Source organism: Pezoporus flaviventris, unplaced genomic scaffold (genome assembly GCF_033815535.1).
Source record: "Pezoporus flaviventris isolate CSIRO_AGI_PZ_B2104156 unplaced genomic scaffold, CSIRO_AGI_Pfla_v1 ptg000176l, whole genome shotgun sequence".
NCBI lineage: Eukaryota > Metazoa > Chordata > Aves > Psittaciformes > Psittacidae > Pezoporus > Pezoporus flaviventris.
Genome location: NW_026892724.1, coordinates 162782 through 185421, shown reverse-complemented (window position 1 = coordinate 185421; position 22640 = coordinate 162782). Strand labels below are relative to the sequence as shown.

Sequence of the window (22640 nt, the reverse complement as noted above, 5' to 3'; positions counted from 1 at the left end):
TAATCTACCACCTAACATCAGCACTCAGCTTGCACCTACCCACATCTTTCTACACCATCTTATTTTATGACAGCGATGCTTCTGTAGTCCTCGAGATTCTCCCCTCCAGTCCATCTAACCTCTGGAAAGTCAGGGGATATTCCTCAGCTCCAGAAGGAACTTCCAACTTCCATAACTGAGGAGGAAGAGCCTCCCAGCTCTGATCCAGCAGCAGTGCCCAACCACCAGTCACATTCCAGCACAGGCTGCTTGGATAAAGCAACAGCTTTGTCCACACCATGCCAACAGCTCAAACCAAACACCCTCCTCCATCCTTCATACCTGATCAGCGTTGTCCCAATCTGATGCCGGATTTCATTCCACTCTTCCTTGCTCTTCCGAGGGAAGACGATCTTCTCCTCGTATGCTGTGGTTGTGTTCCCCAGCTTTATAGCCAGCGTGTCTTTCCTCTTCACTTTGTTAGCCAGCGTGCCTGTGGGGAGGAAGAGCAATGGGATGGGACTGAAGCCTGCAGTGCCTGAGCACAGCAATAGCAGCCATGTGCCCTCTCCCCTGAAGCTGGACTTTCCATACTCTGCACTCCAGCCCCAGAGTTGGTCACTGCCAGCATTCCTGCCTGATGCCCACATGCTCACCTGAAGGGGTGGGACAGCACAAGCCATCTGCAGCTGGACAGGGTGCCTCACAGCAGATGGGCTGGTGATGCAGGTTTGGCTCTAAAGCCTTTGACAAAGTGAGGAAGGGGACATGTGGTACATCATGAAACCCAGAGCAGCTGCTTTGAAGCACTGTGAGAACCAGCTCTTTGATACCACATCTCAGTTCAGCAGACATGAGCTCAGCAGAGATAAAAAGGCAGCTGCAATGTCAAAGCCTTACTGTTATGGCTTTCATCTTCTTCCTCATCCTCATCATCTTTGTACAGGATGGGCCCCTCCGAGTCAGAGTCGCTCATCCCTTCGTCTCCTTCCTGCTCCTCTGGCAGAACCTGGGGTACCAGCTTGGGGATGACTGTGACACATGGCACCTCTCCAATATATACACGAGAACCCAAATTCTGCTCCTCTTCCTGGTCATCTTCTTCCTCTTCCTCATCGTCTGGACTAACGAGAAGCACACTATTACATCTCAACACACACCCAGAGATGCCACCCCAGGATCCTGCACCATTCCCTCTCTCTGAAGTGCAGGAAGAGGAAATGCAGAGGCAGGTCCTTTGGAGAACCAGACAGCCCCCTAACTCCCCGATCTTTGGGACTTGCAGGTTCAGCTCTGTTGTAACACAAGACAGTTCTTGTTCTGCAAAATAAAAGGTTAAGCAAGGCCACAAACGCATGGAATCCAGGCTCTTGTTTTGTCTCGGTGCAATTAAAGAGAGGCCAGGCCTGGATTCCTGGCATCAGCCTGCATTTGTGCTCTGGAACCCATTTCCCTTTGGGAACAATAAACTCCCAGAACAAGGGTTAATTCTATGGGGAAGATGCACTGCTCCCCAAGAGTCTGAAACACAGATTCCAACATGCAAAATGGGTTCTAGGCTGTTGCAAGAAACCAGAGAAGAAACCAGCCCTGCCCACAGCCCTCCTCACCATCACAGCCCCACAGAGCAGGGATGTGATGTGGATCACCACCAGCAGGACCCCCACGCAGGGTGATGTTTCCTGCCCGTACTCACACTTTCAGCATCTCGATGGTGACAGGCAGGGACCTCGTCCTGCCCAGGGTGCCATTGTCTTCTCCAAAGCCATCACTCTCAAAGAGCAGCGAGTGAGCCCTGTGTGAGCCCTCTGCAGGGGGGGTGACAGGCAGAGGGCTGGCCAGAGCCTGCTGGATCCGGATGTGCAGTGGGATTGGGGGCAGGCGAGGCAGCACGTGAGGGTCACCAAAGCCTTGCTCTGCCGTCCTCTTCACTGCTTCCAAGGACCTGAACTCTTCAGGAGGAGGAGGAAGAGGAGGAGGAGGAGTCTCTTTGGGCAGGTCCAGGGAGCGCGGAGGGTCCAGCACAGGGGTGGAGGCAGGCAAGGGCATACGTGGAGGTTCAGGGGGGATGTGTGTGGGCAGTGGTGGCGAAGGGGATGGTGGTGGGTAGGCAGAGGTGCCGTGCAGCGCTGTCAGTGCAGGGCGGTTCGTTGCCACTGTCCTGTCGCTCAGGGGCTTGGAGACCATAGCTGCCTCGGGCATGGTGGTGGCAGGCAGGAGGCCTCTCTTCGGTGGGAGAGGAGGGGAAGGCTTGGACAAGCTTGTACCACTGTTCATTGCTTGAGAAAGCTCAGCTGCAAAGAAAAACCATAAAAGCCACTATATTTAGTGGGCATTTCCCAGACATCCTTCACCAGTGTGGAATAAGCAGAGCAAAGCACTCAGAGCCTTGGACCATGCTGCTCCTCTGCTAGAACACAGTGCCAGAAACAACCAGGTTGCAAGCCTCTAGTTTGTCCTTCCTGCAGCAAAGGTAAGATGGGAGAGGAGCCAGAAACAAGCCAGCTGGGAGGGGTCTGTGCATCCTGGTGCTTTGGGAGGAGAAAAAGCACCAGCCCACAAGTGACAGCAGATGGAGCTCACCCAGACCAGCACTGCTGCTCAGCCAAGGAATGCAGGTATGTAGGGCACTTTATGGCTATATTTACAGCATCAGTTTGCAAAGGAATGCGAGACATCCAGGACACCCCAGCCTCCAGTCATGTTAACAGCTCCCTCGCACATGAAACACTTTTTCCTCAAAGGCCAAAGTCAGCAGGACTGCCAGCAGCAACGTGCTCTTCCCATTCCCATTCATCTGCCAGCCCCAGCCCAAGGACACCTTGCTGCCTGTTTCAGGGTGAGGTTTCTGCTCTACTCCCTCTGTACTCTGCTCCTTAAGCCCCAAAGAAATCTCTCTGCAACTGCAAACTTCCACATATACCCAAGAGAGTTTATCTGGTGTATGATGAAGGACAGAGGGAGAAATGGAGACTGAGGGGTATCATGGAAGCTGCCTGCAGCAGGCAATCTCAAACACCTCCTAGGGAAGTGACTCCGGTGAAGACTGCTCTTGCTTTAGGCGTTTATAACCTTCAACATTCCCCTGTCAGCAGCCTCTTGGGCTTGGAAAGGTTTTGCCCACCTGCTTGAAGAGGATTTCCTGCACGTTTCACCTGTGATGGTCACACAGTGCTGAGGCCCCAGCACAGCGCTGGGAGGACTCCGCAGTCTCAGACACCACAAGAGGGTGCTGCGAGCGAGCGGGGAGCGTGACCGAGATAAGGCTGCAGAGCTGCAGAGAGGTGGGTGCATTTTTGGGATGTTTGGCATTTTCAGACCTCCCCCTTGTAGATTAAGGGCAAGATTGTGCAAAACACCGAGTGCCCTCAGCTCTCATCCACTGCGGCCCAGAGGGACCCCAGTATCTCCTCAGCAGTACTTGAAGCCTGGCAGCACCAGGCTCGAGTCACCTTTGGGTAATCGCAGGGACCAAGCAGCTGGTGGAAGGAAGAGACAGAAAAGGGCTCAGAGCATCCTCCCAGCCAGCCTGTCTCCCTTTAGTGTGATAAACCCAGTGCACCAGCTGGTACCATGTCTTGAGACGTGCCACCACGGCCAGATCCAGCGCCTGGCACTAACAGTGCCTCCTGAAACCCTTCCATGGCACCAAGCACCAGGGCTGCCACCAAGTCCCCAGCCAGCACCACTTGCTCTGCTTGCTTTTCCAAGCTGATGCTGATTAAATTCCCACTTCCCCAAAGTGTTTCCTGAGCCGTATTTTCAGCTACTGCATCAGACACCAGAACTGCTCAGAGAATGAACATAAGGGAGCATCTTATCACTAGGGAACAAAGGGGCGATCTGCACATTGACAGTCCTCCCCTGCCTTAGGTTTTAATAGCAGCACTAAAGTACACACATGCCCAAGTGAGAGCACGCATCAAAGACCTGCAGAGAGCTCACGAAGCCAATTCCACTGCTGCTGGTTATCCACAGCAGCAAAAAGAAGGTTGCACAGCAACGACTGCACGTTTGCTGTAGTTACAGCTCCATCCTGCCCCTCTCTGCAGCCGCACTCTCCTGCAGGAGACAAAAGAGGGGCTGGCTGCTCTGCTCTCCTCCCCTGCAGCCAAAGGTGCACTGAGCCCAGCCCTGTATTGCTGGGGAGATGCAGAGGCTGGCTCTGAGCTTGACAGACTGCTGTCTCCAGCCTCGCTCTCTGTTCCACAGGTACCTCTGCAATGAGCAGCAGGGCATTTCAAATGCCAGCTGTGCTGCGTGCAGGCAGCTTAAAGAAAACAAGCAGGTATTTCATGGAGGACTCGGGCACGGTCAGACTGATCGAGCTGGTCTGGCATACAGGAGCGCTCAACTTGGGATCAAGGTCACTTGCAAAACCTGCTAGAGCAAGGAGAAGCTCCAAACAGAACAGACACACAGCTCCTACTGAAAGGCTACTTCAGATAGGAACTTGCACACAACCTACTACTGCCTCCCAAACCACACCTGGGAACGCCTCAGTTTCTGTGATAACAGTGCAGACCTGACTGACCTCTGTCCCAGTCCATACATCAGCAATCCAATCCAAAGACGACAAGGTGATCTGGGAAACATGAACTGGATGCAAGTTGTCTCATTTGCTTTCCATCTTTATACAAAGATAAAGGCATTTCATTCTTTAAGGGGTAAGATTCAGCTCAAATCACAGTTGAGCTGATTTACTCATAGGCCAGGACTTAAGGACAAGACTAACATGGCAATACCCTAACCACAGACCTTGGCAAAGGAGCCTGAGTATAAGCAAGGAAGTTGGAATTACCCCTGCCAGCTCCTGGCCTCCAAGTGGAAACCACATGGCCCAGCAGTGATCGCCATAACAGCCATGGTTTGGCATGAAGCGGAGTTTTTGGTGGCTTTGTTGGGTGTATTTTGCAAAGAGCAGCTGAAAGCATCAATTCTCACTGACCACAGGCTCACAAAGCAAAAACCCCATCCACCAATCCACATCATCCTAAAAGTCTTCCTTTACAAAGGGAAGAGACCCTCAAGCAAGTGCTGCAGAGGAGCTGTGGCTGCCCTATCCCTGGCAGTGTTCAAGGTCAGGTTGGACACAGGGGCTTGGAGCAAGCTGCTCCAGTGGAAGGGGTCCCTGCCCGTGGCAGGGGTTGGGACTGGGTGAGCTTTAAAGGTCCCTTCCCACCCAAACCAGGCTGGGGTTCAAGGATCCCAGGGCACAAACACCAGGTTACGGATGCACTCACCTATTACTGAGTTGCTGTTTCTGTTGAGAGGTTTGGGAGGGGGGACAGGCGGCTGTTTGGCAGGAGCTGTGCTGGTTGTGCTCGTGGGAGCAGTAGTGTTGGCACTGGCAAGAGCAGGGGGCAGAGTCCTGGGGGCTGGGGACGGGGCAGCACTGGAATTGACTGTCTTTGCTGCAGCAGGGGCTGTGGTGGAGGGGGCAGGCACTGGATCCTTTGCCTGTGCTTCATTTGCCTCTTGGGATGTGGAGGGAGGTCTTTTGGGAGGAAGCAGAGGCTGCCTGGGAACAAAGGGCTCCTGAGGTGGTTCCAGTTCAGGTCCAGAGTGGCTGCTGGAGGAACCTGCAGTGAGACAGATTGGCTTAAGAGACTGGAGAGCCCAGAGAGGGTGGGAAGAATCAAATGAGAGTTAAAATGGGTGTTGGGAGAATGTGAAGCAACTGATTTCACACACATCTGGTTTCTTACCCTGCCTTTTCTTTGGCTCCTCAGCTGGAACAGGCTTCCTAAGGTTGGATGGCTTTGTGGGCTCCTCCTCCTGGTTACAAAGCCCAGGACCACCAATTGGGACTGTGTGGCCATTCTTCAGTGCGGGTGGGTTCAGCTTGTCTGGTTCTTCCCCATCTGCAAGGGGATGGGAGGGAAGAGAAGCAAACAGAAAGCACTCAGAAAGCAGGAGATGGAGGAGAGAACAGCCGAGCTGACTGAACCACCATCAATCCAGGCCTTCAGTCTCCCTTCTGCAGAGGAGCAACAGCAACATGAGCCAGCTGAAGCTGAGAGCCCTTGATTTCATTCCACAAGCCAAACAGTACAATATCGCATCCCATCAAGTGTTCTTCTTCCTCAGCAGCCTCTTAATCTACCACCTTGCTACTGCATTTAAGACTAGGATGCCTTTTCCATCTCCCCACCACTACAGAGCAGTCACAAATCCCCTGCTGCAATACAAATCCCAGCACTAGGCAAGTAATCTACTGGATGTGCAGGAACAGATTTTGAGGAAGCCTTAAAATTAGTTGAAACATCTCTATTTCCCTTCCTCTCAGTTTTTCTTCTGGTGGTTTGCACTGAAAACCACTTTTTCCACCTCCACTTTCCCACTTTGCATCATTCTTAGAAGAATGCTGAAATTCGTATTAGGTCAAAACTGCCTCTGCGGTGTGCCTTTTGAGGGGCAATTCCACACTGCTCTAAGCCAAAGGCCATGCTGCCACCCAGAGAAGTGGGCTGCCATCCCCCCACAGCTTCCTGCCTTCTGCCTTGTACCCACATCACCCAGCACACAGCCAGGCCTGGCCGAGATGTTATTTTGGCAGCGTGACCCCAACTCGGAGACATCAGAGATGACAGAAAAGGGGATGAGACTTCTCTGAGCAGGGCAAGCTGAGCTGGGACTGACAACAGACCACAGAATATGCTGTTGGCTGGGTTGGAAGGGACCCTAAAGCTCCTCCAGCCCCAACCCCTGCCCCAGGCAGGGACCCCTTCCACTGGAGCAGCTTGCTCCAAGCCCCTGTGTCCAACCTGGCCTTGAACACTGCCAGGGATGGGGCAGCCACAGCTTCTCTGGGCACCCTGTGCCAGCGCCTCAGCACCCTCACAGGGAAGAGCTTCTGCCTAAGAGCTCATCTCAGTCTCCCTGTCAGGTTAAAGCCATTCCCCTTGGCCTGTCCCTGTATGTCCTTGTATACCACAGAGCATCTTGTCTATAACTGCTTGAGGAAAGGCCCCTTCCCAGGCAGCTCCGAAGTCATCAACTGGTTTCTTCTTCCGAGCCTAAGGCCACTAGACCTGAGCTGTGAGGTCAGCACCTCTCCCACAGCAGTTAGAGTGTGAGCAGAATAAGCTGGAGATGCTGAGTGCAAGTGTGACAGAGGAGCTTAGCAGGACAAGAGAAGGCAGCTGGAGCAGGACAAGTACAAGAGGGACAGGAGGGGAAGTGACACACAGAACACCCTCCCTGCTGGCAGCAGACAGGATGTTATCCAGCACAGGCATCACATTTTCTTCCCCTAACTGACCAGGGGCTGCCTTCCTTGCCAGGTACAGAAGTCAGACAAGGACAAGACAGAGAGGAACCACATTAGCGAAGAGCCCTGAAATACATCTCCCCAAAAGAGCGATTGCAACGGTGAGGCTTTGCCAAAGGAGGATCAGTGACACAGAACACAGACAGGAGGAGGAGAAGTTCATTTGCAGACTCACCCTGCTCAGGGTCTTCCAACAGAACCCCTCTTTTTACCAGCTCCTCTCTTGGCTTTCGCATAGAGATCTTTCGTTCTAAAACTGACAGTAAATTGAAAACAGGGTAAGCTGGAAGGTCAGGGGGAGCCTTTCCTAAAGGGATCCTCTGGAGGGAAGAAAAGGGCTCCAAATTGCCCTTTCCTTTCTGCATGGATTAAGAGGAGGGAGGAGGGACTGCACGTCCAGGCCTGCACTTCACACTCGATTGTGATGCCGGAGCAAAGCCTCCCTCCCCACAGCTGCCTGGGGAGGTTCCTTGCAAGGAAGGCATTTATTTGTCTGAAACTACCGCTCCATGGCAAGGTGTTTCTGCAGAGACTGCAGGTGCCAGCCCAGCACTCAAGCCACACTGCGGCTCCTCCGCGTGTCAGGCACTCAGGCTTGTGCCAGCAAGCCCTTCTCACCAGCCAGATGGCTGATGGCGGCTTTGCCAAGCAGAGGAAGGGGCTCCCACCCAGCCCCAATGACTCTACCTTCCGAGGTCTCCTTAAATTTGTCACTGCTTTTCTTTTTCCTCCACTTCCAGGGCTTAAAGATCTTGCCAAAGCTTGAGAACTTGCTTTTCCTCTTCGTAGGAGGTGTGGTGTCACCCGATTCCAAAACATCTACCCCCATGCCGGCATCGGTTGGGGTGTGATCCACCTCTTCAGCTGCACGGGAAAGAGGAAAGAGGTTTACCTTTGTGCTGCAGACAGGAGCTGCTATCTCCCACCAGCACACTGGGAAACGGGGGCACACGCTCATGCAAAGAAGGGAGCAGGACTCCATGCCTTCACGTAACCCATCAGCATTACACATTAGCACGGGGTGACGGGAGTGGGGTTTCCAATGTTAACGGTGCAAAGGGGAACTGCTAAGAGGCTTTCTAAGGAAGCCAGGATTAGTTGAAGTTGGCAGTGTCGCAGCTTCGCCCCAGGAACACAAAGCACTTTGCTGCAGTTTCTCATCTTCAGCTGGAAGCAACTGGTGCTGGACACAAGCAATTACACGAACACAAATCCCTTCCAGGCTGCGGAGCCGACTCTCGGCACTGTCTCCACACACACTGCAACTGCCAGCCCCATTCCTACAGCTACAACTTCACCTCTGAGTTTTCCCCTCTATAAATAAGGCCAGCAAAGCTGGCCAAGAGCAACAACTACACAGGAAAGCAGCACAATACAGGCCTGCGCTCCACCCACTGCACTCCAGGTCTCCGGAGATCAACACAAGGAGGACATGGAGGTGGAAGGGATGCACACCAAACCCAAGCAGCTTGATGCAACGAAGAGAACTCAGAAAGAACGAGCTTGTGAAGCAGAAGCAGAGCCCAAAGCACTGGGGGCTGTCAGCTCTGCCCTGGTGGGGCAGGAGCAAACACAATCAGCAGAATCCAGCAGTGCCTGCAAAGACAGGTATCATGTATTAACCTAAGCGAAGCCCTGCTTCATGGGCTTCAGTTTACAGAGCAAGAATCCTTTGGGTTCAGCACCACCAAAGCCAGGAGCACCCAAGCTGTGTAGCAGAACTCCATGGAAACAGTCTATAGAGAACAGAGCCTGGAGGCTTCCTCCAGCCCCGTGCTGCAGTGCTGCCAAACACCCTGACACAAACTGCACTGGGAGGCTCGAAACCTGAAGCTGCACAAGTCAAAGGTTGTGGAGTTTCCAGGCCTCCTGGGATCACAGGAGACCTCTCAGTCAACTTCAGACAAGCCTGTATGACACGCCTTGCAGAGCAGACAATACCCCACAGACACCGTGGGAAGTTGAGCCAAGAATCCCGTCTCCTGAGGCTAAAAGACTGGGAAAGGAATTTTAGGGGAAAGCCATTCTGCACATAGGACAAAGAGGTAATGAAGTATCTGTTCTATAGCCTACAAACAGCCACCAAGGACACAAACCCAGATGGGGAAAAGACCCACAGATTCCTGTCAAGATGAGGAGGAGCAGGGAAAGCCAGGAAAGGATGAGTTGTTTGATGGAGCTCTACCTGCAGACCCCGGTTTCTCAGTCTGAGCACAAACGAAATGGAACATCAGTGAACAAGAGGGAAGAGAAGACCACAGCAGCAGCACAGTGGAAACAAGGAGGAGGATCTAGATCACATGTGAGAAGCACAGCCTTTAGCCGAACGATGGAGGAAGAGGAACGGCAGTACAGAATTCCTTTACCAAGAGGCAAGGAAGTACCACTGTGCCAGCCAGCAGGAAGAGAGGCTAATTGTTCAGCCTGTACCTTAATAGGTCATTAATACTATACTTACTAGGGATATTAGCCCATGCCCAATTTCAGCCTATGCCTTAACTGCACAACCCCTCCTTCCAGCTCAGGATGAGTTTCTCACCTCTCACTTTCAGGACTCTAGGCTTGGTGGTGGTTGATGGGGTTTCCTGTTCTGGATGCTTACAGGTACTTTCTACAGAGCCTAGAACACGAGCCCTGGAGCTGTACACATCATTTCCAAGCAGTATTCACCCTGCTCAATAAAGCATTCCCAAAGCTAACAGGGCAGGTGGGACCGCTCACCAAGCACTGAATGGGTCCCAGAGCACTTCCCTCACCTTCCCATGCAGCTGTGACAGCGCTGGAAGCACTCAGAGCAAGCTCCCTTCCCTGACTCGCTCTCAGGAATGTGCTTTCTGCCACCCGAGGTGGCAAAGGGCTGCACTAAGCAAAGTTAGTTATTAAAAGAAAACTCAAGCATCGGGTCCCGGGTTAATTAACGGAGCCACCAGCTCATAGGCTCGTGCTGTGCATCAGGGCTTGTCCAACATGAGAGCACTCGGTTTTGCTGGTACACAGTCAGCTCTACATCTAAAACCAGCCACACAAGAGACAAGCACACCATACACCCCTCTGTAGCATTAACCCACGAGCCAGATCATCTTCACCACCCCTTCTGGTAGTAAAGGCTGTGAACAGCCACTGAGCAACAGTAAGAGAAGCTGTGGCTGCCCCATCCCTGGCAGTGCTCAAGGCCAGGTTGGACACAGGGGCTTGGAGCAAGCTGCTCTAGTGGAAGGGGTCCCTGCCCATGGCAGGGGTTGGAGCTGGAGGAGCTTTAGGGTCCCTTCCAACCCAAACCATTCTGGGACTTGATCACTCCATGAAAGCCATTTCCCTCCTCACTACAAAATGGGATTCATTCTGTCCAGCTCTGCAGCACGGGAGAGCCTGTAATGCCCTTCCACAGCACTCTTTCTTTTACCATCTGGAATTACCACATGGACATAGACATTTAAAACAGTCTGTTCTGATGCAATGATGAATTACGTTTAGTGCTCATCGGTGGGTGGAGCAGCAGCTGAAGGTGCTTCACTGATCTGGATTTTAAACCACCTCATTGTTCCATGATTGTTCACATTGGATAGTGCTCCTACTCCCTGGAAAAGGTCCTCCCCTTCCATTCCCAATACATTTCCAGCTCCAGTTTCTATGCCACGGTGCAGAGAGGACATTTCTTGTCTAAGCTGCAAAGGGACCCTCACCCAGGTGGATCTCTGCGCCTCCTTGTTCTGCTCTACAAGGTACAGGATGGGCCTTAGGCTGCTTTGAGTTGCAAGCAGAAACTCTTCCTTTTCCAAGCCATGCACTGGGAATCGAGGAAGGAACCACAGCACAGTGATGGGGGAAAGACACGGGACAAGAAAAGAGGAACTGGGCTTCAAGGGAAGGGTGAGAAGCACCCGGAAGCTGATGCCCTCACCCGGTCCCTGCGCAGTGCCAGCGCTGTTTACCTGCATGGCAAGTCTATGTCCACCTTCACTGTGGTGCCAGCAGGAAAACCCGTTTCAAACTTATGGAAAAGGTTAAATGAGGTCTTCTCAGAGAAGAGAAACCATTTCAGTGGAAGAAGGTCACTTTGTCCATGGTCACACCATGGTCCAAAGGAGGATAAGCCATCACACAAGCAATAGTTAAGCAGCATATTACCAGCCTAGAAAAAAGCAGAGCAGAGACTTCAGATACCAGTATAAGAGGCAAAAAGCACTTCTTTCATCAAGGATCCTCTCTCACAGGGAAGATACCTGCAACGGTCCATGAAACCAGCTGCATCTAGTGTAGGTCACTGCAGAATTAGTCCTGGCACATTCCTTGAGTCATTTCAGCCTGGGCCACACACCATCAAAAGCCAACATGGCTTTGGAGAAGCTTTATTGTAAGTGGCACACCATTTCATAAGCTAAACAATGACTTCAAGAGCCAAGTGAGAGATCCTAACAAAGCATCAAAGAGTTGCATCCCAGATGCTGACAATTCATATTATATTGCTATATGCCTGGGAGGGAAACTACGGATTCCCAGTGTTCCTGAAGGAAATGGCACAATCCTTTCAGGATGAAGGGTCAGTGTGCCCCAGGCCAGGGCTGCAGACTGAAGCCATTGGAAGACTGGGAACATGCTGCTTTTCTCCTCGAAATCAATCTGCAGACATCCAAAAGTTGCTGGAGCAGACTTGAACTCCGAAAGAAGAGGCACCTCCCCACAAATGGTGCTACAGCAGGCACCAGCCCTTTTCAGAGATGAGACCACTTCATTTCTATCTTCAGCAAGAGACATCCCCACAAAGGATATGAGAAAGGAGCAGGATTTGGCTTTGTAACCAGACTCGCACAGAGCTTAAGCCAGATTCTTTCTAGCTGTAAACTGTAGTTCATGCAGAACTTGAACCATCCCTTATCGTAGCAGCTACTCCAGGATTCCCACAAATCCCAGGAGTTTCTGTCCAGGAGGAGCTCACTGGGCAGTTGCCTCACACTCATCACCTCAAGGCTCATATCCAGACACAACTGCAGCAATGCTATGGGGTAAAGCAATGTAAGTGCTTAGCTGAGGGCTAAAGAGCACTCAAATTGGGCACACCAGTGCCAAAGCAGCAACACTTCTGCTTAATCCTTTATTAGATATCCTTATATATCCTAAGTTGCACACGCTCCCATGAAGTTCTGCTATCACACAAGCCCAGAAGGTGCAGTAGGAAGTGGAGAACACGGCTGCTCATCACCCACAGAGCATCACCCCACCTTCAGAAGCACTTCTGCAGTACAGCCTGGACCCAAGGCTAGAGCAGGACCAACTGAGCCTGTGCTGGCTGACATGGGACTGCAACAACCCTCCCGTTGCCAAAACAGTGGTGATGCACAGGCTGATTCCACTCCCCCCTCCAGCTTTGTTGTGCTGGGCAGAGCAGTTAAGAATCAAAAAACTCCAACTCACAAAGCAAAGACTTTTTAAGGGCTGTTAAGGTTAAAGCATCCAAAATAAAGTACTTGAGGTGAATGTTTCTAAGCTTCTTGTAGCAGCTTTAACATGTGCATTTCCTGAGCGGTCCAGGAGAGATGTGAATGCTGACCTTAAAGCAGTGAAAGGCTGCAGTCACCAAAGAGCCTCCAATAGCCCCAGCCCTCACCTTCCCTGTGTTTTGCAGGTTTCCAATCACCACAGAGCATCCGGCCAAAGTCCAGTCAAGAATCATCTCCTCAAGTTCACAATTTACTCAGTAGAAACTCTACAAGCTGCGCCTTGAGGAAAGGCTTCCGACAGCAAAGGAGCAGTTGAGAGCAGCTCTGATGGTGTCCAGCAAATGACAGTGTCATTCCATCCGGCGAGCATCCCCCTCTGAAAGTCACCACCACCTCTGGTGCAAACAGAGTGTTGCTCTACAAATCAGACAATTCCACTTTACAGATGAGAGTCAGCACCTCAGCCCAGACAGCACACTGCTGTGAGATAAAAGGGAACAACAAGTGAAGTCCCTTCTTCTACTCGGTGCATCCCGGTCCCAGTGTTGGGAAGAGCACCTGAGACAGACCTGGAAATCACAGCCCTCCGCAGTGTTCCGGTGGCAGTGCTACTCCAAGGATGTAAAGCAAGGCTGTGTTTGCTCCAGCCTGGCAGTTACTCAGGCACCTTGCAGAGCGGAGAGAGAAAACAAGCAGGAAGATGACTACAAGCCCCTTCCCTCCCCAGAGCTACTGCTGCTGCCCAAAAAGCCGGGTGACATTACACACAAGGAGGCAATTCCACGCAGCTTTGGTCTGCGAACACTACCAGGGCTGGTTCCTACCCTGCTCAGGGGACTTCTACTGCCGTCCAAGCACTTTGCAGCAAAGCTGATGTCCTCTGCAAGACAGAGCCTATCCCTAAACCCAGCAGCTCGGAGCCTGCCTGAAGATCAGAACATGTTGCACAGCGACTGCATGTGACACGAGTAAGAGAAAGGAAGGAAATGGGAGTTATTGCTCTCGTCCCGGCTCCCGAGCCGGGCGCAGGTTACACAAGCCCCACATTCCTCTCCTCCCAACTCCTCCGTTTCACCTGCAATCCTGCCGCAGCCCCGCAGCTCCCTCCATGTCTCCCTTGCCCTCCATTACTCACCAAAGGCAGCTGGATTGACCGGTCTCGAGAAGTGCGGCTGCCCCATGAGCTCCTTTCCTAAGCGGCTCCCCAGGAGGAGGCGGGAGGAGGAGAGGGGGGAAAAGTCTACCCTGAGAGAGCACTTGGGTCCTTTAAAGTGATAAATCCACGCTTTGGGCTAGGAAAGAGCGAGGCGAGGCTGCTGCCAACTCTCAGGCAACGGTGGCCGGTGGTTGAGCGCTGGTCCTGTTCTCCCCATAGCCCATGGCCGGGCACTTGATTCTCATAAATAGGCGTCCGTGCCAGCTCCCTCCTTGCAGGAATGCCTGTCATTCCAGAGCCGAGCTGGCTAGGGCTGAAGCTCAGGAAGGGGAGGAGACAACCAGCCACGCTCCAGCCACTTAGCTGCATAATCCAAATCATCAACACCCCTCGCTCCTGCCTCGCATCAAGTTTAGCAAGAAGAGAGAAAAGCTGGGAGCGGGGAGAGAGGGAGACCGCTGGGATTTGCTCAAGGAAGGGCTTGGAGAAACCAGGCATGCCAACACATGGAGGGCTTCCACCTCCCAGCCGGGGTAAGGAGGGGAAGTGTGTACCTGAGCCTGCAAAATACACAAAGCAAGGAGGTCATGAATGAGAACGCGTGGTGCTCTAACTGTTGTAGAGCCTGAGTAAAGGGCATTACAAAGAGTGCCTGAGTTGATATGCATCTAGCCAGAGGTATAATGAAAATACAATTTCAAAGCCATTCCTCTCTTCCCTGGAGTTACCAGGAAGAAGGTAGGAGCAGGGATGTAAATGTAAATCTCATCTGATTTACATTTAAACAGCAGAAGAGTTTTCTCTTGTATGTGTGTGTGTGTCAGCTCTGGCTGGTTAAGGTAACAATTACCCCTCACCATCTGCACCACAATAACAAAGACCTCCAGAGCTTCACTGTATCCACTTGGATTCTTTTCTATCAAGTTCTGTGTTAGGAACTCACAGACCCTACAGATCATTCCCAACCCCTGTAACACCACACACAGAGAAATGGGAAAACTTTAACATCCAGAAGCTTCATCTTAACTGGGAGGGGGAGAGGAAAACCAGTTTTCAGCTGCAGCATCCCACCAGTGACTGCTCAAGAACCTGAGCCCATCTAGCACATCCAGGTTTGCTCTCTCCCACTTAGGACAAAGCAGTTTTAAACACATCCAGGGATGGGGCAGCCACAGCTTCTCTGTTCAACCCATTCCAGTGTCCCAGCACCCTCACAGGGAAGAGCTTTATCCTAAAACCCTCATCTAAATCCATTCCAAACCACTGCCATAAAACCACGGGAGGAAGCAGTAAAGACCCAAGAGGAAGCGGGACATCTCTGCACCTTCTCCCCCTCACCGGCACCCGCTTTCCTCATCCCCATGGAAAGCAAGAGCCCAGTGGCAGGAGCAGGTGGAGCAACAAGAGATGAGCAGACACGAGGAGGTGGAGGGGCAAATAGCACTGCCCTCCCTCGCACAACACGTACGGACATTCCTGAGAGCGTTGCTCTTCTTGGCCTCCCACCACCAGCCATGGCTCTGCTCGGAAGAGGAGCCTGTTTCTGCCTGTGGTCAGCCACAGCAGTGAGTCTTCTAAGTACTCCTGACTTTCATTGTGGGCAATTAACACCCGGACACAGGCGTGCTCCACCTCATTGAAGACTCTTTTGCTCTGGAACAAAGGAAAAGCCATTTTAAAGCCACTGAAGTGTGCTGCCATCTGGCAAAGGCACACCGAGTTGGGAGATAGAGGCTGGGCAGCTTCTCCAAGTCTGTAAATCAGCTGTCCAGCTTGGAAAGAGGCTGGAAAAAGTCTCCCTGTATCTGGGAATTCTGCAGAATGCTAAACACTGCACCTAGGCTTGCCTTACTGCCAAGGGGATTAAAGCCATTGCATTTGATACTGCATTGGCTGCAAACGAAGAGTGTGCAAGCTCAAAGAAGAGATGCCACACAGTAGGTTGTTAAAACACAGCAGCACAGTCACATGCCTCGATTCCTTATTTCTACCCAAGTAGAGCATGAAACATCAGCTTAAACTTACAATCACCACAACCATGACTCTTTTCAAGGTGGACTCCTGGCCAGAAAAAAACACAGAACCCCAGCATGGGTAGGGAGGGACCTTAAAGCTCCTCCAGCCCCAACCCCTGCCACGGGCAGGGACCCCTTCCACTGGAGCAGCTTGCTCCAAGCCCCTGTGTCCAGCCTGGCCTTGAGCACTGCCAGGGATGGGGCAGCCACAGCTTCTCTGGGCACCCTGTGCCAGCGCCTCAGCACCCTCACAGGGAAGAGCTTCTGCCTAAGAGCTCATCTCAGTCTCCCCTCTGGCAGGTTAAAGCCATTCCCCTTGGCCTGTCCATATGGGTATCTAGGATAAGGGAAAATCCACATTTCAAGCCAGGACAAGGAACAAGGGTCCAAAATTCTCATAGGGCCATCTAACCTAGCTGCACAGCAACCAGAGCAGTGACTTTCCTTCTTAGGGACATGTGAAGCTCTTTATGAGGAGGAGCTTGGAACAGCAAAGAGCTTTCTAAAGGAAAGCAGTAGTCCCTTTAACATTTGCTTCTAAAAAGAAAGAAATCCCAGTTACCCATGAAAATCTTACAGGATTTCAGGAGTCAGATGGCTGAGAGGAAACAAGATGACTGGTTATGGGCAGTGAACGCCCAAGAGTGGGGTACATCGCTTTCAAGTTTCACTTCCTCTCCATCCAGCCCAGCATCCCATTAGAAGCTTGTCATTCCCATGTTAACAGTCTGTTTATATGCATTGTAAAAGGAACTCTTCTGGATTGTTTCACTTTAAAATCTAATGAAGCCCATAATAAGCACAGATATTAGCTCCTCTAATGAAGACACTGTTGTTCACATTTCAGTGCACACCGACGTGAAACACCACATTCATCTACCGTGACTCAGACATTTACGTCCCATGATTCAGCCACAGGAACATGAAAAAGGACTCCTGCATTTCCCCATCCGTGCACTTGGAGCTGTCTGTTTGAAACCAGCATTCAGGGCGTTTTCCTGCAGAGCCCATCAGCAGGAGTCACCAGGAGCACCAGGATATTCCAGGCTCTTTCCTCACTGGAGATGCACCCACCTGAAGCACCAGCATGGGTCCATCTCACCAGGAAGGTGTTTCACCACAGTGCTGGCTAGCAATCCTCAGCAGCTTTGGCAGAGCATGTAGAATATGAAATAGAGAGATATTATAGACACATACCAGCTCTGGCTACCTACAAAAACGATCATTTCTGGGCTCTGCTCCCAACCAGAGCATGTGGAAGAGTTATTAAGTACAACAGCAGACCAAGGGGAAGCGAGCGGGTCGGAAGGCGGGCAGTCAAAATGAAAGGTCACAAGCCAAGCCAGCGTGACGCTCTTCCTTTCTCTTCTCCTCACATGGTGTTCCAAGCCAGCCCAAAGCTGGGGTGGAAATGGAAGATGGTTTATTTAGAAGGCAGCTGGCATCGCATTGTTTAGGTTCTGGACACTGATGGAATAGCACCGGGTGGGATGAGACAGAGGAGTGAGGTAACCACTCCTAAGCCACATGATTTCCTCTGTGCTTCCTGTGACATTTCCAACAGGGAAACTCCTATTTCCCCGAGCATTCCAGTCCCCTTGTTCCCACCAATGAGCACAGCAATGGCAGCTGCTCGGCCTCAGGAAGCAAAGGGGAGTGGACCTAGCACATCAGGGACTGTCCTGGTGCCGCCATGTACATGCTGGGAGTGGAGAAGGTGAGCAACCAACGTCCTAGAGCAGCCCAGATGTTGACTGGGATGGAGCACAGCTGCAGGAAGAGCATTGCTCTGGACTGCGCAGCAGCCTCTGCCACTGAGCTGAGAGCACGGTCAGCCCCACATTTAGGAAGGAATTGCTCCACTGATCACATGGACCAGGCTAAAGAGACTTGTGTAGGTGTTGGGGACAAGAGCAGCTTAAGGCCAAACTGTCCAGCAGAGGAAGTGCAACTTTGAGTGAGAGCACAGTTTAGCCAGTACTGAAACCGTATCATCTTCAATGCCTCTAATGACAACATGGGCCAAGTATTTGCTTGTTTACTGCTGAGGGAATGCTAAGGAATGGAATCCTGACAAAATTAAAGATTTCAGTCCCAGCTTGGCTCCCTTGATCACAGTGGTGATTCATGGCTGTGCCATCTTGAGGCCAGGGAACCTCCAAAGCTGACAAACTACTTGCTGAAGCACCTTGAAGCAGCATGAAAAGCAACACTGGTCAGAAGCCAAAGGAAGCTCAGATACAGGACACGTTCCAGCAAAGCATCAGCATATTCCCAACCGTGAGGCACTCGGAGGCAGGATCCCCATCTGCCACTTCCAGCTATATTATTTAGGAGCACATTAAGCAAAAACACAGAGAAGAAAATTACATTCATGATTCCATTGTTTAGGGAAGAAACAGGCCCAGCATTGAGTTTAACTCTTGTTTAGCCCTCTCCCATAGCAAAGACTGAGATACTCAGAGAAGAACCCATAAAACTGACATCTCCTCAGCTTCCCATGGCAAAACACTGGAGATAAAGGACAAAACAGAGCTTCAGCACAAATCAAAGGTATATCCCTCCCCTCTATCACTACCCAGCACATGCTTTTAGGACTGGCATAGCACAAGGATATGGTGCTGTTCCTAAGTGAACGGCTACAGTACAGACTAGACAGACATATGCTCCATGTAAACTACCTTCCTGGACAAACTTAACCCTGGACAAGACTTCACAGGTTTATATAGACATTATACAGGCACAACTGCATCCTTTGGCAGAGGTAAGTCCATCTACGTCACCTATCAAACTGATAGGACAAACTCTGTTAAGCACTACACTGGAGATTGTAAATTAACAGCAAGAATAAGTAAATATTAACCTCTAAAATAAGATTAACTGGAAATTAACCCTCAGAGGTACTACTAAATTTAAGTCTAGGAGCTAGTCCGCAATTTGTAGGCCAAGGTCTGCAGGCTAATAACCCTGCTCTGATTCATTCAGAGATTCAGCATCCCCAATTTCTCTTCCTACCGCTAATCCTCCAAGATGCCGAAGCTGGAAGCCTCTCTGCCCACATGCAGGCTGCAAAGAAAGGCAAAGATTTCACTGCCAAAGTCTTGTTTCCTCTTTTTAACACGTCACAAACATCCCAGCGAGTGCGCTTGGCTCTTCCTATCTGAGGACGGAACCACAGCAAAGCAGTTCGGTGTTCCCTCTGCCCCTCGTTGCAGGCAAAGAATCCCCATTATCCTTCACACCTCGAGCGCTTCAGGCTGAAGTTGCATTTCTTCCCCAGCATGGTGCACAACGGCAGGCAGTGCTAGGGCATCCCACCAGCCTGCCCTTGCTTGGCTCTGCCCAGGGAACCGTGCAAAAGCGCCTTGGGTTAGCACCTGGGGAACACCCAACTTCCCAGCACACCTGCTCCACTTCCATTCTGGACCAGGGGAGAAGCTCCATCAAGGCACAAGCTCAGCTTCTGCTCATCCTGAGCTGATAGATTTGGAGGAGAAGCCCAAATTCCCTGCCACAGATCAGAAATGGAACACAACAGCAGGTAGGCTTGGCTGAAGGCACTGAAACGCAGCCAGAAAACCCCTTTTTGCACCCGTGCAACTGGAAAACTCACCTAAAATTTGGCATTTGAAAGCACAACTTTAGATTCACACACACAAACAGCAGGTTTCAAAGCTTCCTTTCAACCACGCTGTGTTTTTACAGGGCATTTCTACCCGAGTGAATCTAACAAACAGGTAATTACAGGTTTGACCTCCTTCTCTTGCACAAATATGCCTTTTGAAACAATGTGGATAAGTATTTGCCCAATACCCAAAGACAACTCCAAGAGGAACCATTCCAGTTTATCAACTTTGTGATTCATGTTGATACAAGCCTTATTCTCTATTTAAGGAAAGAGATAACACTTAGGAAGTTCATCAAGCCAAATATGTTTCATAGATCTATCATGGACCATCCTAAAGTGGCCGATCCAGACCACAGTCACACCCAGACCAGAGCCATCAGCAAGACAGTGAGTGAACCTCAACTCTCCAAACATTTACTATTGCTCAACCACTGAGGTGTCTCCAAGCAGCAACAAGGCTTAAAATTGAAACACAACGAGTAAAAGATTGTTACCAGCATGATTAAAGTGATGGCTTTGGGTTGTGAACCATCCCCTTCCTCACCCCTTGTTGTAGAGGGAATTACGGAGGCCCAAAGGAGCTGCCCTAAGCCCCCCAAGTTCCTCCTGAAACCCCAACCCCTGCCCTGTTGCTCCTCCCATTTTCTACCAGCACTAAAAGCTCTTGTGAGAGCCACGAGTACAATGAGAACAAGGCACGGAAAGCAGACGTGACAATCACAGACAGGGACAAGACATCCCACGACAGGGACAGATCTACACCCCGGGTCCCCAAAGCCAAATGCTGTTTACTCGCCCAAGCTGCAGGGACAATGCCATGGCAATTGTTTACAGTGTCAAGGCCATGTCACATAATGAAAGGAAAGGTCAAGAGATGAGATAACACCAACGGTTCAGGAGGCACAGCTCATTGGAACCTTGCAGGAAGCTCTTTCTCCCCGAGCTGCTCTCCTCCTGCAGATGTGACCCTCCACACATTCCTGGAATCCTCACTGTTGTGGTTTGAGCCAGGAAGAGGTCTGACTGCAGCCCAGCACGGACACTGCAGCCCATCGGGACCAGCTTTGGAGCCTCCAGCTCAGATGCCAACAGCCGTCTGCTTGCAGTGGCCATGGACTCTGCAAGGGCAGCTACTCAAGTAGTCACTCACCTTCTCGGGCACCTTTGACAGTGGAAGAGCTATAGCACACTACTATTGCAAGTACACAAGCTAACAAGCTTACAGCCAAGCCAGGAAGGGTTATGTGAGTGAGCTGCAGTTCTACCTCCACTTGCAATGCAGATAACCCCCAGTGGGCTAGACACAACTCCTGCCCAGAGCAGCCTTTGTAAGCCTCACACCTACATTAAACACCTGGAGATAGGGGCTTAGATCAAAGAATCATGTAGATTAGGGGGCTCCATGCTATATCGCATGGCTCCATGAGGTTACAATGTACACTTCCCAATGATCAATGCTCTTGATGAAGGAGAGGGATCTTAGAGGCAAGTATCAGTACGAACTCCTCACCTTGGCATCCACCAAAGAGTTCCCACCTCAAGATCAGGATGCAGGAGTAAGCGGCACCAAAACTCAGGTTAAGAGGTTTACAGCTTGCAGGAAGAATGAGCAAGAGCAAGAGGGGTCTGTTTCTATGGAATCACAGAATCCTGGAATGGTTTGGGTTGGAAAGGACCTTAAAGCTCATCCAGCTCCAGCCCCTGCCATGGGCAGGGACACCTTCCACTGGAGCAGCTTGCTCCAAGCCCCTGTGTCCAACCTGGCCTTGAACACTGCCAAGGATGGGGCAGCCACAGCTTGTTTGGAATGAAGTGATCTGAATTAACATCACGGGGGTCTGTCATCCTATCAGATGTTCAGAGGTGCACAAATAAAGAGCCATGGTTCCTGTAAGCATGTTCTTCAAGCAGTAGTTACAGTAAGGATACGTTAGAGCAACCACGTGAAGGGGTGCACCAAATGTAAGGGGTGTAAACATGAACATCAAACCATTTCTCCATGCGCTCGAGGTCTGAGCTGGGGAGTTCGCTCTTGCGCCGGACTCCCACCTGAAAAAGGTTCCAAACGCAGTCCCAGGGCTTCCCCAAGGTCCCTGCAATGACAAGCCACACCCCCACCATCTAAACCCATTACCTAGCTGGCCCCTGCTTTCTGGCCATAACGGCACAACTGAAGTCACTGCATTCTGCCCTGCTGCAGCCATGGACATGACCTGACTTGGCAGCAACCACGCTGCTGCTCCAGCTCATGACAAACCCGGGGCAGAAGTCAGGCCGCTAAAACTTGGAGGTCTGGGGGCTCAACAGGAAAGCAACCCCACCTGCAATGAACACGGGTGACTGAACACGTTAAAGCTTTTTGTAACGTGTAACACACATTACACACGACTGAACACACGTTACAGCTTTTCTCCCTCCTCCCTCCATGAGCGGTTTGGTTCTTGTGTTTTCCTGCCACGGGTTACCTTGCAAATTACGAGACTGCTTAAAAACCAACTCAAGATAACCCTTTTGTAAACTCCACCGCTTACTTTGGTTCAGAACAATTGCTACAGGCTGCAAAATGAGCCTTTCAAATCAGAACGGACTCCGCTCTGCAAAGATGACGGCCTGGGAACAGTCTCCAGCACAGGAACTCACTCAGCTGCAGACTCGTGATGCCAGGAAGGCATGACGAAGGGAAGTCTCCTTTTATACTTGTCCTTGTTCTCCAGTTCTTTTCCTAAACATTTATTTAGGGATGGGCTCAAGGGATCTCTGCTGTGGAGGAGTGAATGGCTTCATAAGGCAACAGGGTGTTCGGTCTCAAACTCATTGAACACAAACCCAGCACCACTGGAAAAGCGGTGCTCCCAAAATTAACTCCTGCAAGACTGATCAATGCTTGATCCCGAGCAGGAAAGGAAGGAAAAAGAGCCCTGAACAGATAGATAGGGAGTGTCAAGGGTGCCAGACTGACTACTATAATCCCATTATAGAGTTATCCTGAGCAAGCAGTTTGCTCAATACTCGAGAGATAACAGGATTAACTTCATGTTCAACATCATTTCAGCCTCCTAATTGCAGAATCACTCCTAAGGCCCTCATGTCATTGCTTCAACAGGGGATTCCCAGCACCCCCCACCAGCCCCAGCTTTGAAAGCCCCTCCAT

General features: G+C 51.2%; 1 protein-coding gene and 1 long non-coding RNA gene across 6 annotated transcripts in view; one reads left to right on the top strand and one right to left on the bottom strand.

The window, feature by feature from the left end:
• PHACTR4 (phosphatase and actin regulator 4) overlaps window positions 1-22640 on the bottom strand; it is a 41096-nt gene that overhangs the window by 4125 nt on the left and 14331 nt on the right. For 2 of the 4 annotated variants that reach the window (XM_061480162.1, XM_061480163.1), the window contains exons 3-9: window positions 7940-8116; window positions 7428-7508; window positions 5688-5843; window positions 5223-5561; window positions 1676-2273; window positions 880-1103; window positions 322-472 (exon numbers count right to left, since the gene is read on the bottom strand). In XM_061480162.1, the coding sequence (XP_061336146.1) occupies window positions 322-472; window positions 880-1103; window positions 1676-2273; window positions 5223-5561; window positions 5688-5843; window positions 7428-7508; window positions 7940-8116 (1726 nt within the window). Of the gene's footprint in view, window positions 1-321; window positions 473-879; window positions 1104-1675; window positions 2274-5222; window positions 5562-5687; window positions 5844-7427; window positions 7509-7939; window positions 8117-13825; window positions 14384-22640 lie in introns of those variants that run through there. The other 2 variants (XM_061480161.1, XM_061480164.1) reach the window with 2 other exon arrangements.
• Window positions 2289-3261, top strand: LOC133283428 (uncharacterized). Of its 2 annotated transcripts, none has more exons than XR_009747795.1 (3): window positions 2289-2452; window positions 2630-2818; window positions 3075-3261. It is a non-coding gene; the product is annotated as an uncharacterized LOC133283428 (long non-coding RNA). The 2 variants fall into 2 exon arrangements; XR_009747796.1 differs by having other exon boundaries at window positions 3006-3122.